This window comes from Brachyhypopomus gauderio, chromosome 12, assembly GCF_052324685.1.
Source record: "Brachyhypopomus gauderio isolate BG-103 chromosome 12, BGAUD_0.2, whole genome shotgun sequence".
NCBI lineage: Eukaryota > Metazoa > Chordata > Actinopteri > Gymnotiformes > Hypopomidae > Brachyhypopomus > Brachyhypopomus gauderio.
This window is the reverse complement of record NC_135222.1, coordinates 12114443-12130729: the sequence shown is the minus strand read 5'-3', so window position 1 is coordinate 12130729 and position 16287 is coordinate 12114443. Positions and strand designations below refer to the sequence as shown.

General features: G+C 43.7%; 1 protein-coding gene across 1 annotated transcript; it reads left to right on the top strand.

Annotated features, from left to right (window-relative positions):
• The first annotated feature begins 7543 nt into the window (after positions 1-7543).
• dynlt2b (dynein light chain Tctex-type 2B) lies at positions 7544-9196 on the top strand. The gene is made up of 5 exons (XM_077024110.1): positions 7544-7698; positions 8100-8233; positions 8361-8430; positions 8648-8711; positions 8839-9196. Exons 1-5 carry the CDS (start codon positions 7619-7621, stop codon positions 8884-8886), a joined length of 396 nt encoding a protein of 131 aa, XP_076880225.1. The 5' UTR covers positions 7544-7618; the 3' UTR covers positions 8887-9196.
• Positions 9197-16287: the final 7091 nt, after the last annotated feature.

Below are 16287 nucleotides of genomic sequence, written 5' to 3'. Positions count from 1 at the left end.
GCCTCGCTGCACCCGGCGCGTCCGCCAGCCGCCCTGCACCGGGCGCAGGATTTGCAGCAAAGGCTGGAGGAGGACCGTTCACTGCAGCACCTGCAGCTCCTGATCTCTCACCCCTTATCGCCCTACTCCTGGCGCATAGCTTGGCGCCTGTTGTGTGTGTGTGTGCCTGTAATTGTAAGTCTGCCCGTATGTGTACCAAACCCCCTCTTCCCGTTTGTGTCTGTGTGTGAGCGTGCCTGTTTGTGTGTTTGTGACCGTGTCGTTGTCTAACGTCTTTTCCCCTGTGTTCCCAGGGAGGGTGTTCTAGGCGGTCCGTGGCGGACGCCTCACCAAGGGCGGTCACCTTCCAGACGCAGGACTGAGCGCGTCGGATCCGCCCATCGTCGTGGGTTCGGGGCACTCAGTCCTGTTGGCACCCCAAGGATAGAAGTCTAGCTCCGCCACTGCTTATTGGTACCCCTCATCAAGTTCGTTCCTCCTCCATACCCCAGTTTACTTTTCAGGCATGAAAATCTGTCACCTTTCGGCGAAATTCGCCGTTTTGAAGTTGAAAAGGGTGACCTACGTGAATCGTGTAGATCCGATGAGTTTTTTGTTGGGGGGGTCGGGAGATTATATGTATATATTTTAATTATCATATTGACTTAATAAGCAAACAGAGCACTTCCGAAATCGGCAATTTCAATGACACCGTGGCCAGCAGTTTCCGCCCCGAACCTTCATAGAGGCCAAATAGCGTTTCAATCATACGAACGTTCTTCATTCATGTTATTCATTTACTGCTAAGCGGGACGAGAAGCAGGACCTAGTGCTACACCGGGGACAAGGCAGAAGAGCGAACATTTACCACTACATTTACCAGATCGTACATTTACCACTACATTTACCAGATCGTACATTTACCACTACATTTACCACATCATACATTTACCACTACATTTACCAGATCGTACATTTACCACTACATTTACCAGATCGTACATTTACCAGTGGATTTAATTGGGTTATTAATGGTATCAATCGTTTTCATATTTTGCGGTAAAACAAAGTTACTGCCGTTCGCTACAGCGTTGAATACTGTCAGAGCCTCAAGCTCTTGTGATAAATAGGTAGATAGATGGGCCTATTAAGTTCGCGTCAACCCCGTGTAGTTAACGGTGACATAAAATAAGAAACAAGATTTTTTTTCTAATGTGTCTGTAGTTGTAACTGTTGAATATAGGGACGTGTGATAACATTCGCGCCAGGGCTGAAAAGGTTGAAGATGAAGTTGTAAACTCTTGTCGTTTGAGTCTACCCTGTGCTTTAGCCCATGTTAGAAAATTAAAACACGTGAACCCTGGTATTTTTACACTCATTTTCGCCGCTGTTGTATTTATTGGTTTATTAAGATGTAATGGTTTTGACTGAGCCATCTGGAATGGCGAAAGCGGCTTCTCGCGTTTATGATCTGGCTCCATACATTGAAGACAAGACAGTCAAAAAAATGTTTTTTTATGGATTTCCCTATATTGTGGCGTGGTACAGGAAGGAGAGACAGTAAACCGATCCATTTGACAAAACAGGCTGGTTTTATTCAAATACCTATCAATCGCAATCAGACTGTTGGGGAATGATCACGTGGAACAAACTCAAATAAGACATGAAACATGAGGGCAGGTCATTAGCACAGTAACATCACACACACATGGCAGGTTGATTCAGACAATGCACAACTACATAAACTAATACAGGGTGGCTTAAACTACATAACACACACATAATCAGATACATAATCAATAACACACATCATAGCATTACATATAACATGAACCAAAACCGGAGCCGCAGGGGCTCATGGGAAAGTAGTGCCGTCCCCCATTGGGCCGACGCTACAATATTTTACGGAGCCCGTAAGGTGACATCATGTAAAAAAATAATAATGCGTGGAAACGAGATACTAATGTCGCCTTTCACACGCGGCAACAAAGTTTATTTTTTCACAGCAAAGCAAGCAGATGCCAGGGATGTTCGCGAACTGACTGCCCAAGGAAGGTAAACCTGGCTTTATATAAAGTAATACTTAATTATCTTGTTCGCACGCGTTAATTATCTCGTTCGCACGCAGTAAAGCCTGGTTTATACTTGACGCGCCGCGAGCGGCGAAAATGACTAATCGCTGTGGCTCCGCCCGTGCGCGAGGGGCGCGAGGTCGTGCACCTCTCGCTTCAGCGCATGGACAAAGTCATGTTTGCCGGGTTCATACACCTATACAAGGTGGAATTAAAGCACTTGTACGTCACTTTAAAGGTCCATTTCAATATTTCCCAGCACGTTAAACTTAATTAAGTTAAATATTTATACATATACTCGAAATGAATCGAAATAATTCGCTTTTTTATCACATTATTTAATGGTTGTTTATTTTCAAAACGCCCAATCTTAACGTCTTCACGTTCTCTCATGTTTCGTCCTGGAATTACAAGAGGCTCGTATTTGTTAACGTATCGTTTCGGACAACACTGCAAAGCCATAATTACGTTTGATGCCTGATGTGTATATATACGGGCTGTGTTCGAAATAGTCTACTACATACTACTGGCATACTGATCGAGCCCCAAATCAGTATGTCGTATGCAGTATGTGACCAAAATGAAAATTTCCAGTACGCGAAACATACCCAGATGACCTACTACTTCCGCAAAATATTCCAGTACGCGAACAGAGCTATCTTCGTGGTGTACTGCATCCCATCATGCAACGCTACGTTCACGTGACCCCGTAGTGTGCTTTGCTTTTGTCGCATACTGGAAACTGTACTGCATACTACTACGAGGACCAGTATGCAGTATCCAGTATACACTGAGTCCAGTATGCAGTGTCCAGTATGTAGTAGTCTATTTCGAACACAGCCAAAGTCTCTGGTCAGGTAAAAATGTTCTTTCACCGGTTTTGCAGGGGTTTTTTATTCTCCTATCGCCACCTATCGTTTCGGAGAACACTGCAGCGACGCTCGCGACGTTCGCGAAAGTATAAACGCCTACACCGCTCGCGCAGGGTCGCGAGAGGTGGGCGGAGCCGCGCGCTACGGTCGCTCGCGAAAGTATAAACCAGGCTTAAGTCGTGGCCACGCGTTATTATATTTTTTACATGATGTCACCTTACGGGCTCCGTAATATTTGGCATCACCTGTCGCTGTACCCCCGTACACCAGCAGCCACTCCCCTGTCGCCGTATCCCCATGACGTCACATGTCAACGCCCCCCCACATGTCAACGCCCCGTCGCCGTATCCCAATGACGTCACATGCCCCGCCCCCCGGTCTTCTCACCTTTTTAACCCCTGACCCATTTTCATGCCTGACTTTTGATGGTCAGATTATCACTCTCTCCTCCTCACTATATAGGGGTTCCTCCTCACTAATATAGGGGTTCAGTTTGATCCACAGTTGACTTTTAATACTCACATAAAATATCTCAGCAAAAACTAATTTCACCACCTCCAGAACATAGCAAAACTTTGTTCTCTTCTGACTCACAAAGATGCAGAGAAACTGTCTTCAGGTTGGCTAAGGCTGAAAAACCAAAACAAAAATATAACCACTACACCAAATGTCAAATCAAACAGCCACCAACCCTGAAGACAGTGGGGTTTCACATTTATGTTTATATATATTTGCATGTCTATCACCTGTATATAAATCACCTGTATATAAACTCATATCACTATGTGCTCTTGCTCAGCAACTCAATCACACAGTCAGAGGAACGATGAGGGGGCAGTTTCGCAGCGTTTACTTTGCAAAAACCGTCAGTGTAGTCAGTATACTCGGGAGGGAGGCAAATAGTGTCTTGGATGATAGGGCTTTCTATATTAGTCGTTCTGACTGCTGTGTGTAGGCAATGCTCATAGCAATATTCACTCCACTTGATCAGTTCTCCCGATGTCAGGTGATTACTCCTGATCCACCACAGGTGGTGGTGAAAGCTGAGGTATGGCTGGCTGGGCCGGAGACAGGGTGAGACCTTGCAATGTACAAGACAAGTCATCGACTGCGGACATTAGTTGGTGAGTAGTTGTTCATGTCCTCCTAGCATGCATCCCTGGTTCAGTACTGCAGTTTGGAGCACTGACAGTCCTGCTGGATCCAGTGACGGCAAAGTATTCTTTAATGGTGGTGAACCCGAGGGTAGAGATGGATCCATAAGCAGGTGTAATATAATTTGATTTTAATATAAAGAAACAATGAGCAGTGGTCCCAAAAGGGGCAACCCCGTAAAGAAGGAAGGCAGCAGCACAAAAGGGTGAGGCAAAAAGGGAGGGTCAAAAACTAGTGATGGGACATCTGAAGCAAGGCTTCGACGTGTGTACCGAGTAAAAAGGGGGCGTGTCCGATGAAGCCCCGCTTCGGAGCTTGTGTCATGTTGAGCAAAATCACGTGATCAGCAACAAACGAGGCCTCGCATTACATCGGCCAGTTCATTGCTTCATTTTGCGTATCGTTTTTCAAAATAAAAGCGCTATGATCCCTGTTGCTTCGTGGGTTGTAGTAGGTGGTTAAATTTAAATTTAAAATCTGGAACGTTCTAAATTCTTTTTGTTTGATCACGATGTACATCAGATTCACACATCAAAAACAGACTAAAAACCATTGGAAAAGGCAAACCTTATTTGTAATGTTAAAAACCAGATCTAGAACCCCCAAGAAGCGATTATTTTAAACATATTCTGTTTTTTTAACTCAGTTTCTAACTCAAAATATTCAGTCTGGCTCAACAAACACTCAATTCCCAATATAGTAAAGTACAACATATCTTCATTGTCAAATAAGTCCATGACATACAAGAAAACCCAACAAAACCACTGATGGTCAAGGATTAGATTGGCTACATATCATGTTAATAATTAAAACATGACAATTAAGTATGATTTAATTGATTCTCCTGTTACTAAACATGAGTTTGATGGAAACTGTGACAATATTGCATTTACAAATTTTTGAATGTATGATCCAACTGAATGACAAGGCTGTTACAGTTTCACCAGCAGATGTCACTAGTGTGTGATGAATGAAGCCTTGAATAATGAACCTTTTTGCAAAGCAAAGGGTTGGAAAGCTTCATTGCTTCATGAGGCTTCATTTGCCCATCACTATCAAAAACCAGGCAGTGAATATTCAAAAACCAAAACAGTCTTCAGAAAGGGCAAGGCGAAACAGGAGGATATCAAAAGGCCAGAGCAGGGATCAAAAACAGACACTCGGGGAGGCAATACTTCACACTGGTGGCTTGTGAACAAAGTCCTTAAGTAGGGTGTGGTGAGTTGCAAATTAGAGACAGGTGTGCAGATCAATACTCTGGCGAGGGCGCCCTCTGGCGGTCATGGGTGTGACTGACATTCCTGACAGTAATGTACATTATAAATGTAGCAAGTTTTTTCATTGAGGATGTGGCTTTTTCCACCTTGTCATTTTAACTTTGCTTGTGTTCCATGCGGGACCACAGCTCTTGATCTTTATGTGTAACGATATATTTCAGTGTGTCTTTAAGTACAAATAATTGACCACTGTTGACAAAAATAGAGCACTGACAAATCTCCTAATTATAGAAATCGAAGGATAGACACACAGACAATTAAAAAGTGAAATAAGATACACCTTAATAATAATCAGATTTGAAATGCAGTTGATGCAGAAGTATAATCTTTAGACGATATATGGTAAAACGGTAAACGTAAAGTACAAAAAGGTTGTATACACAGTATGGAATATGTGTAAATTACTATAAATTGAGATGAAGTAGTACATTACAGTATATTACAGCATTATGACAATACTGCCACTGGGTAAAGCGGAAGAAAACAACAACAATAAGTAAAAATAGATAAATAAATAGATAGACAAATACATAAGCAGGTTTAAGTATATCATTGTGTAATGTCCAATGCATGGCAATCCTAAACATTACGAAAGTTCAACACCGGCAATAAATAAATAAGCTAAGTGTAAAATTGACTAGCTATCAAATCAGTACAATATGACACAGGAAACTGAAGACAGGAGGTTTAGCTCCATCTTAATCCTGACCCCAAATGTCAAAAACATAGTAAAAACCTAGCGTTCGCTGCAGAACACAGATGACTCGACAAAAGAAAAGCTCTCAATTTTAAAAAAAGATAGCTAATTTCCACTGGCACTTCAATTTTATCTCTTTGACAAGTTTGCCAAAGGCTAGAACCAGACAGCCAACAAAATCGGTTTGGAGAAAAACGATAATATAGATGAATGTCTCTGAACGATGCTTTACGACTTCTCAACATTTTGCAGATTTATTTCGACAGATATTAAAACATGACCATCCGCCAACTGGGTTGTGCGCAGACAACAACTGACCGATACATACGAAATCTCGTGCATAAGACTAAGGCTGTGTTCGAAATAGACTACTACATACTGGATACTGCATACTGGACTCCGTATATACTGGATACTGCATACTGGTCCTCGTAGTAGTATGCAGTACAGTTTCCAGTATGCAACAAAAGCAAAGCACACTACGGGGTCACGTGAACGTAACGTTGCATGATGGGATGCAGTACACCACAAAGATAGCTCTGTTCGCGTACTGGAATATTTTGTGGAAGTAGTAGATCATCCGGGTATGTTTTGCGTACTGGAAATTTTCATTTTGGTCACATACTGCATACGACATACTGATTTGGGGCTCGATCAGTACGCCAGTAGTATGTAGTAGACTATTTCGAACACAGCCTAAGAGTGTCAGACTACGGGAAGTCCATTATGACAAGATTACAATATGTGCATACAAAGGTTTTATCGTTTTAGCGCTCTCTTGCGCCTTCTGGTGTCATTAAAAGAATAACAGTATTTACAAGTCATGTAACCTGAGGACATATTTTCATACATTTTAACAGTCTCGATTGTGAACAGTTCAGTTAATGTCTCATAGTCTCTGTTTTCATACCTAGTGGACCTAACAAACTAGCTAAACTAGTGTTGTCTGTGACGTTAGCAATTTACCAGATCAGCTAGTTATAATGTCTAAATGTAAAGAAAATCCACTTTACAGTTGCCCGGAACTAAATTATTCCTAAAAGCAGATTAAAGATTGGTGAGGGTTTCAGCCACTATGGCCCAAAGCTCTAGTTCAGAGACATTTCGTCCCTACACAGCTTCAAGAAGAATCTCAAAACCTTCCTGTTTAGATCTGCATTTAGTTAAGAAACTCTAATGGTATTTGATAACTTTATCACACCATTTTATTTCAATCATTTTATTATTCAATGTCTGTTCTAATTATTTTGAATTAGAGTTTGTCATTTTATTAATTTATTTTATTATATTCGTTTCCCTTTTTTATCATTAATTTATTTTAAAGTTTATTTTTTATTATTGCTTCCTTTTAACGTTTTGTTTTATTTATTCTGTAAATCACTTTGTGTTGCATGTATGAAAGATGCTATACTGTACAAGTAAAGATTATTATAATATAACAATCTGGCGGCAACGTTGACGATTCAGCGTCATATCTACGCGTCTATGGTGATTAACTAGTGACGATATACACGCGACAAAACTGGTAGTTATAGTAACAAGGATGTGTACAACGAGTATCCGTCGATGTATTTTCATTCTTTAATAATGGATGGTTCAGACGTAGGAGCAAATACTTATCTTATTAGACCAAATTATCAGCACAAGTAAGTGAATTCGGCACAGCTATATGTAGTTAGATGCTTTTTCTAAGAATGCAAAAGCAGAGCTGGATACTTGGGTAGCCAACTAAAGAGCTAACTTTAGCTAGCTTAGCTAAGACTAGGTTTTTAAGACTTAGGTTTAGGTTAAATTAACCTTAACGTCAAAACATTATTTCAGGTCCGATGTAAACATTAGCTAACTGAACGAAATTCTGGAGCTGCTGCTGTTTTGTAAAGTTCGCCATAATGGAATGAATTTTCAACGTTCAGGGCTGAAATAACAATTGGCCTAGATTCCGAAAATCTGCGAAAGTTGAACTTTACATCTGCACTAAGCTTTAAAAACGGATCAAATGTATTAGAATATTACCATCTAGCTAAGCTGCTTCTTATCGTTGTTTCAGGTTCAGGGTGGGAGTAGTGGAAAAATGTATTCGAGAGGTCCAAAGAGAGATGCTGTCTGGTGTAGAGTATATCCCAGAGGAAGTTCCTTCGTTGTCTCTCTCGCTGGCAGACAGTATTAAAAATCGACTGAAAGGTAAGGCGGATCAAATGCTAGTAACGATTCTTACCGTTCATCCCAAACATGTTCAGATTGAATATAAATCTAACTGTAGTTAATTGAGCCAGAGTGTAGTTATTTCTAAGTAGTTTCTTCTTTTCAGAGCTTGGCTTTAACAGGTACAAGCTGGTTGTGCAGGTGGTTATTGGAGAACAACGTGGAGAGGGATTGAAGTAAGTGTACTGGTGTGCACCGAATGCTGCCATACACAATAAATGTCCCAATAACATTTAGGAAAAAAACTTGTTGTACTGATTCATATTTGTGACAACTGAATACATTCTTATAGTCTTGAAATATACTGTATGGTTTGATTTCACAATAGTATTATTTATTTCCAATATATATTTCCCCCCTGTGAAACAGAAATAATCACTACCTTCCTTGTAGGATGGCAGCTCGCTGTTTTTGGGATGCAGACACAGACAGTTATGCCAAGGACATATACACGAATGTAAGTTTTAAAAATACTGCTGAATGAGAATACAAAAATCACATGAATATCATACAACTATAATCTCTACATCTTCCCCTTTGCTTCCTTTGTATTCAACCATAGTCATATTGTCCTTTTTCTGCAGGACAGTTTATTCTGTGTGGCTGCTGCATTTGGAATTTATTACTACTGACAGTCCAGAGGAAGTGCTGGTGTCTGGCCTCAGGCCTCAGAGAGGCACCTGGTTTAGAAAGCGTTACATGACCTGTAGGACATTGCCTATCAGGTGATCTTTACAATCTTGAACATTTTTGTGTAAGCAATAAATAGAGTATTATTTCTATATTCAGTTTGGAGAACACATATGATTTCACCAAGCTTATAAAACATAAAACTGCATTCATTTTTTATTATCTGTTAAATTAAAACATATGAATTCTATTTCTAATACCATTTTGTTTGTTAAAATGCAAAAAAAAAATTAAATATAATGGTGATCAATACCTTTTTAATTCTTTTGATTTCCATTCATATTCCAAACAGTTTAGTTAATCAGCTTAGCTTTATTTTGAAGGTATTTTACATAGTGTATGTACTCTGTTAGCTTTATAGGAGTCCAGTAGGACCTGTTGTACTAGAATGTTTCAAGAAAACTACAAATGTGTCTCTACCCATAGTGACCAAAGTCTATGTCTAAAAAAAGACATGTCTATGTCTAAAAAATGGTGGCAGATACTTAAGTGATCATGAGGTAACTGGAAATGTCAGTTAATGCAGCCAGTTAATACATCAGGGAAATAAATAAATAAGTAAAAATAAAATTAACTACATTTTGATGTATGTAGAAACCTGGCCATTGCATGCATTTCAAGGGAAGTATCCCAAGTAGAGTATCCTAAGTTTATTCTAAGTAACCCTAGGTTTTCTGCAGTTATGTTACAGACATCATCTAATATATACAACCTTACAAACTTAACACAGACAGGGCTTGTTTGCCATCACTGATAAATATGCAATATGAATGGATATCTAATTGCAGATATCAGATAGTGAAAACATTTCTTTTTCAGAGATCCTAAACAAACAAACAGACAAGACAATATGTTTCAAATGGGGAGTGCTGTTGGGTTTTTTTATTTAGTTGTGGACATGAAGGTCCTGTACCATCCATTAGGGGAATTTACTATTATACAACCTATTGGGTTTACCACTGTCTTAAAGTCTGATGCTACCTTTTTAGAAAAAAATAGGACCTCCCATATTGGCTCCTTGGAGTCCATCCTTTAATCTTTAGGATTATGGTTATGGGTTATGGGTCACCCCCCTTCACACACTGGTATATGTATATGCACGATGTAAATTACGCCCATCTCCATATACAATTCAAAATACAACAGCTTCAGACTGATCTAGCCATATTGTACACTGTAAAAAATCATTTAAGCAATAAGTCATGGTAACATCCTTGAGTCAGATTTTGTAGTTTCAACTAGATCTTTTAAGGTTTTATCCTTTCAATTCATGTTTTTAGACTAGTTCAGTGACACGAAAATTTTTAAGGAATGAAATAAACTTAACATTTTGACTTATGTATGTAAGTCAGACATGTGTATCTAATGTGCCATAGAAGGGGTGCTTCATTTAAAAATATGCTGTATTGTGGTCCGTTGTGAAAACATCGTACAGCTGTTCCTGATGCAATACTGGTTCCAAATACAGAGAATTCTAATAGAAAAACGTAAGAGAACCTACAGACAGACTACCCAAAGTGATCTCACCCAGGAGGTGGATGAATGCATTTTGACGTTGGAACAGCATCACCACAAATCAGTGGGAGGAGAGGAAAAAAAGACTGAGAGAAAGGTGAGGATGTGTGTATCATTCAGTACCTGAAAACCTGTCTGAATATTTTTGTCCAGTGTTTTGTGTCACGGCCTCCATCTCCGGGAACTCCACTTCCCATCATGCCCAACCACGATGGCAGAGATCCTCCTCCCCAGATTATAAGGCACCTGTCGCTCATGATTTACATTATTATGATTATCGATGTACCTCCTATGATAATAATAATAATTTCCACTTATATAGTGTATTTTAAAGTACCCAAGGATGCTTTACAGAGAAATACAAAAAACAAAGACAAGAACAAAACAAAAAAAATGAACAAAAACAGAAATCACATAGAACAGACCTAAGTTGAAGAAGTTGTGAGAAATTTTTGAGTAAACAGATGGGTTTTTAATTAAGCCTTGAATGTGGAGAGAAGGTAAGAGCTGGAGAGAGAGGGGAAGAGAGTTCCAGAGGGTCAGGGCCGCCACTCTAAAAGATCGACCACCCATAGAGCTCAGCTTAAATCTGGGAACAACTAGGAGACCAGAGTCAGATGACCGAAGCCGGCGAGTGGGAACATAGCGGTGCAAAATGTTAGCCAGATATATGAGAGCCAAGGCAGAGAGTGCTTTATAAGTAAGTCCTAGAAGTTTGTACTGGATGCGAAGATTTATCGGAAGCCAATGAAGATGCTCTAAGAGAGGTGTTGTTGGGGAGATATAATGATAGCTAATTCGTTTAGGTGTTAGGCGTCATCCAACATGGGGCATCGGTCAGAATGCCAGGTAGAGGAATGATGAGGAGACGATGGGCTTGGTTAATTAATTGTATTCTGACTCAATATTGAAACCGGTAGCATTAACATCCACACTGATTCATATCCACAGCTTTATACCCATAGACTGACGTTGTGAATTCACATTCACAGTAAAGCGAGATGAGTTGACATTTCACACACACACAGTCTGAGAGGGTAAAGGAAACAAGAAATAGAAATAAGAAATAAGGCACTATATAATACAAATAACGATCTGTAATTACGTCAACAGTGAAGTGCCTGTATTACACTACCAATATAAACATAAATCACTGGCGATTTCTAATAGTAATAAATACAGCTCAGTCACGAAACAGGCATTTTACAGTCTCAGGAGCCATCTAGAGGCCAAAATAGGTAGTGCAAATGCAACGTCTATCTCGCGAGGACAAATGAAAACTTCACTCGAAGTATTCTCATACAGCATCGAGGCAGATAGTGCTGTACGAGATAATACACTAATAACAGGCCACTCAGAAATATATAGACATTGGACTTAGAACATTGTAGGCACGTTAGGGAAACATAGACTACACAATACATCCGAACAATATGCTAACTAGCTTAGCATACATACGGATTTACAGGCGATTTAAGTAAACGAAACAGATACCCACGAAACAGCATGACTTACTTCTCATCATTGACTGTGAAGAAATGCCACCACCATTAACTAAATAACTAAAATGAACTTCACTTAAAGGAAAGATTCAGAATTGAACTCTGAGCGTGCCCAACGAAAAGACCGCTTCGTTTCTAATATAGGCTGATGAAACAGGAAACAATACGCAACATCAAGAAATCCTACAATAAGAGTCCCGGCCTTTTGTACAGCCGCCCCCAAACGTGCAAAGCACGTTTGTTAACTATAAAGGGACAATCAGTCAGGAACTGTAGAGTCAGTGGTTGGCGAAGTATCGTCCTCCCCAGGTGGAAGGGCTGGCAACATCACCAACCGGGCCACCGGTCGGGTGTAGGTGTGTCCATTGATGAGTACATCAGCGGACCTGATGTAGCCGTCATCGCTGCGATAAACCTGGGTCACACGGCCAATGAGCCACGAGGCCCGGGGAAGCTGAGGATCAACCATCATGACCACAGCATTATCCAGGAGCTCGGGAGAAGAGGAGTGCCATTTCCGTCTGGTCTGCATGCTGGGGAGGTAGTCTCTGATGAATCGGGACCAGAAGTGGTCCGCCAGGATCTGCGAGTGCCGCCATCTCCGACGACTCAGGATCTCTGACTCGGGGTAGACCACTTGGGGAAGTGATCCATCAGGCCGCCCCATGAGGAGGCTGTTTGGAGTTACCGGATCGATATCTGCAATGTCAGCAGACACGTAACCCAGTGGTTTGGCATTGAGGATGGCCTCAACCTCCAGGAGTACGGTAAGGAGCACCTCTTCGGGGATGGGTTGAGACCCTACACAGGTATAAAGTGCAGATTTGACCGAACGCACTTCTCTTTCCCACACACCCCCGAAGTGTGGGGCAGCGGGGGGGTTAAAGTGAAACTTGATTCTCTGGCGAGCTAGTTGCCTCTGCAAGGTGGGTGCCATACTGGCAAAGGCTTCCTTAAGCTCCCTTTCACCTCCTTTGAAATTAGTCCCTTGGTCGGACCATAGTTCAGCTGGAGTGCCTCTCCGCGCAATGAAGCGCCTTAAAGCCATGAGATAGGCATCAGCGTCCATAGTGTTCAGAAGATCCAAGTATACTGCTCTGGTAGTTAAACACTTGAAGATGATCCCCCAGCGTTTCTCGTGGCGCCTACCCACCTTCACAGTCATGGGGCCGAAGCAATCCACACCCGTGGAATGAAACGCAGGCTTGTGTAGTCGTAAACGGGCGGCGGGAAGATCAGCCATTTTCGGGATGGCCGGCTGAGCTCTCCAGCGTTGACACTCCACACAGGTTCGCTGGTGTCTTCGGATCGCCTCTCTTCCATGTATCACCCAATACGACCGCCGCAGCTCTGCAAAGACGCGTTCGGGACCAGGATGATGTAGGTCTCCATCGTACTTCTGGATGAGCAGGCGTGTAACTGGGTGGGAGGCATCCAGGACAACAGGGTGCAAGGTTGTGTCGCTTTGCCCTTCCAGTCTCCTGAGTCGTCCGCCAACTCTAATGAGAGCTGTGGACTTGTCCATCTCGGGAGCCAGGGTAATGAGGCGGCTACCAGACAAGACAGGTTTCCCGGCAGATAGTAGTCGGTAATCATCAGGGAATGACTGCTGTTGAGCTCGCTGAAGAATGATCACCTCTGCCTGGCGATACTCCTCAGCAGTAGGGGTGGGGCTGCTGGGGTTCTGTTGGAGTTCACATGCAGTAACATCCATAAGCTCTTGCCAGGTGCTATATACTTTATCAGATGCTTGAGTCATGGGAGAGGTGACTGCCACTCCACAGAATGCAGACTTGCGCAGCTCTGTCTTGTCCTCAGGTGGCTCTGCACTAGGCTGCTCTGGCCATGTGTCTGGGCCCTGGAGCAGGAACGGAGGTCCTTGAGACCAACGATTGGGCTCCACAAGGGCTTCTAGGGATTTTCCCCTAGTCAGGTCATCGGCAGGGTTATTCGCCGAGTCGACATAACGCCAGGAGCAGTACTCCGTTAACTCTTGAATTTCAGCTACTCTTGCCCCTACAAAGACTTTATAGCGACAAGATTCAGAGTGTAGCCAGGTTAGTACTGTAGTGGAGTCGGACCATAATACGGTACGGGACACTTGCAAGGTGAGCTCTCGCTCAAAGACACAAGCTAGCTGGGCTGCAACCAGAGCAGCACACAGCTCCAGGCGTGGGATAGACTGCATGCGCTTCGGCACTACTCGAGAGCGGGCAAGAAGGAACGACAGGTCCACATGGCCATCAGCATTCTCAGTCCTCATGTAGGCCACCGCACCATAAGCTTGCTCTGAGGCGTCTGCGAAGATGTGCAGTTCTCATGCGGCAGCCTCTAGGCTGGCTTCGGCTGGCGCATAAGGACGAGGAAAGGCGATGTGGGGTAGGAACTTGAGTTCACTTTCCCAGGTGGACCAGGATTGCAGGTGGTCAGTTGGCAGGTTGGAGTCATCCCAGCTACGCTGTTTGTCCCACAGCTGCCGGATAATGAGCTTTGCCCGGGTGGAGTAGGGCAACAGGTAGCCCAGGGGATCATACTGTGTGGCAACGACTCTGTATATGTTGCGCAGCGTTGGGGCATCATATACAACTGGTCTGTGTTTGTAGCCGAAGGTATCTGTTTGCCAGTTCCAGCTGAGGCCCAGGGTGGACTCCAGCGGTTTGGACTTATCCTCTGCTAGCCACAGGTCGAGGCTTTCTGATCTGGCTTCTTGAGGTAGGTGGCTCAGTACGCTGGGGTCATTGCAGGCCCACTGTCGCAGCTGGAAGCCTGCAGAGGCCAGCAGTTCCTGGAGTCGGTTCACCAGCAGCTTGGCTTCATCTGTTGAGCGTACACTCTGTAGGCAGTTGTCCACATAAAAACAGTTCTCCACGGAGAACCTCAGGCTGTCATCAGGCTTGGTGTGATCAATTATGTGGCGTTGGAGTGCGTACACAGCGCAGCAGGGGCTGCAGGTAGTACCAAATGGTAGGACTTGCCACTCAAAGGTTTTAGGAGGCTCACTGACTTTCAGATCGCGCCACAGGAATCTTAAGAGGTGACAATCATCAGGGAGGAGGCGGACCTGGTGAAACATCCCCTTGATGTCTCCACTGACTGCCACAGGGTGTTCACGGAACCTCATAAGGACGCCCAGAAGGGAGGCGCCAAGGGTGGGGCCAGGCAGGAGATATTGGTTGAGCGTCTGTCCCTGGTATTGGTGTGAACAGTTGAAGACCAGGCGGTTCTTCCCGTTGTGGCTCACAAGGTGATGAGGGATATACCAGCTTTCCTTTGAGGAACTCTCCTCGCTGACCTCCTTCACCACACCGGCTTCAATGAGCTTGTTCATTTCTACCTTGTATGCATCTGCCTGCTGGGGGTCTCTTGTGGAGGCGCCTCTCTGTGCTACGCAGCAAGGGCATCACTGACTCTTTAGGTGAATGCAGTGGCGGCATACATGTATGCTGCAGCAGGGGAGTAGCATACCGGTAGACTCCTTCCACTTTGACACGGACGGTCTGAGCTTCAAGCAGAGCGATTGCCTGCTAGTCCTGCTTTGACCTGGTTACTTCCTTTTCTCGCTGGTGAGGTAGGGTGTCCACTTGCCAGAGCCGTTGGACGTGCTTGAAGAGCTCTTCTGGCGGTGGGGTGGCAGAAATGAACAGGCACTTTGTGGAGTGTGATGGCCGCCCCATGAGTTGGACAGGGCCTTGAAGAGTCCATCCCAGGCGAGTACGAACAGCTGCCGGGCTACCGGGCGGTCCAAGTCTTACAGGTTCGACAGGGGTTATTAGGTGAGGCTGGTCAGAGCCAATCAGGAGGCATGGCTTGGCTCCCTGGAATGCAGGTAGGGGGATGCCACGCAGGTGTCTGAATTTGTGCTGAAGATGCTCAATAGGGTAGATGCTTAGGAGCTAAGGTGAGACGGCTTGCTGTGAAGGCACCATCTATCTTGTAGCTGACCTGAGGTGTGGCAGCAGGAGAGACGCGGAATAAAACTGTGTGTCCGTGGAGTACCTGGATATCCTGACGGACTGTGCATAGTGGTAGGGCTTCAGGAGTTCCCCGTATGGCGAGGGACTTAGCTGCGGAGGGCAACAGCATTGTCCTCTCAGACCCGTCATCGAGGATCGCGAAGGTGTCGAAGGTCCTTCCACCACAGTGCACAAGCACAGGCACAACCTTCAGCAGTGCATGGTTGCTTGCGCCAGGTCTGTCCAGGTAGAGTGTGTCAGAGGCAGGACTGGCGCTACTTTCTTTAGCTGTTACATCTCTCCGAGCCTTGTCTGTCCTCATGTTTATTTCGTGGAGGGCGAGGAGATGCTTCCCTTGGCAGAGGTTGCAGGG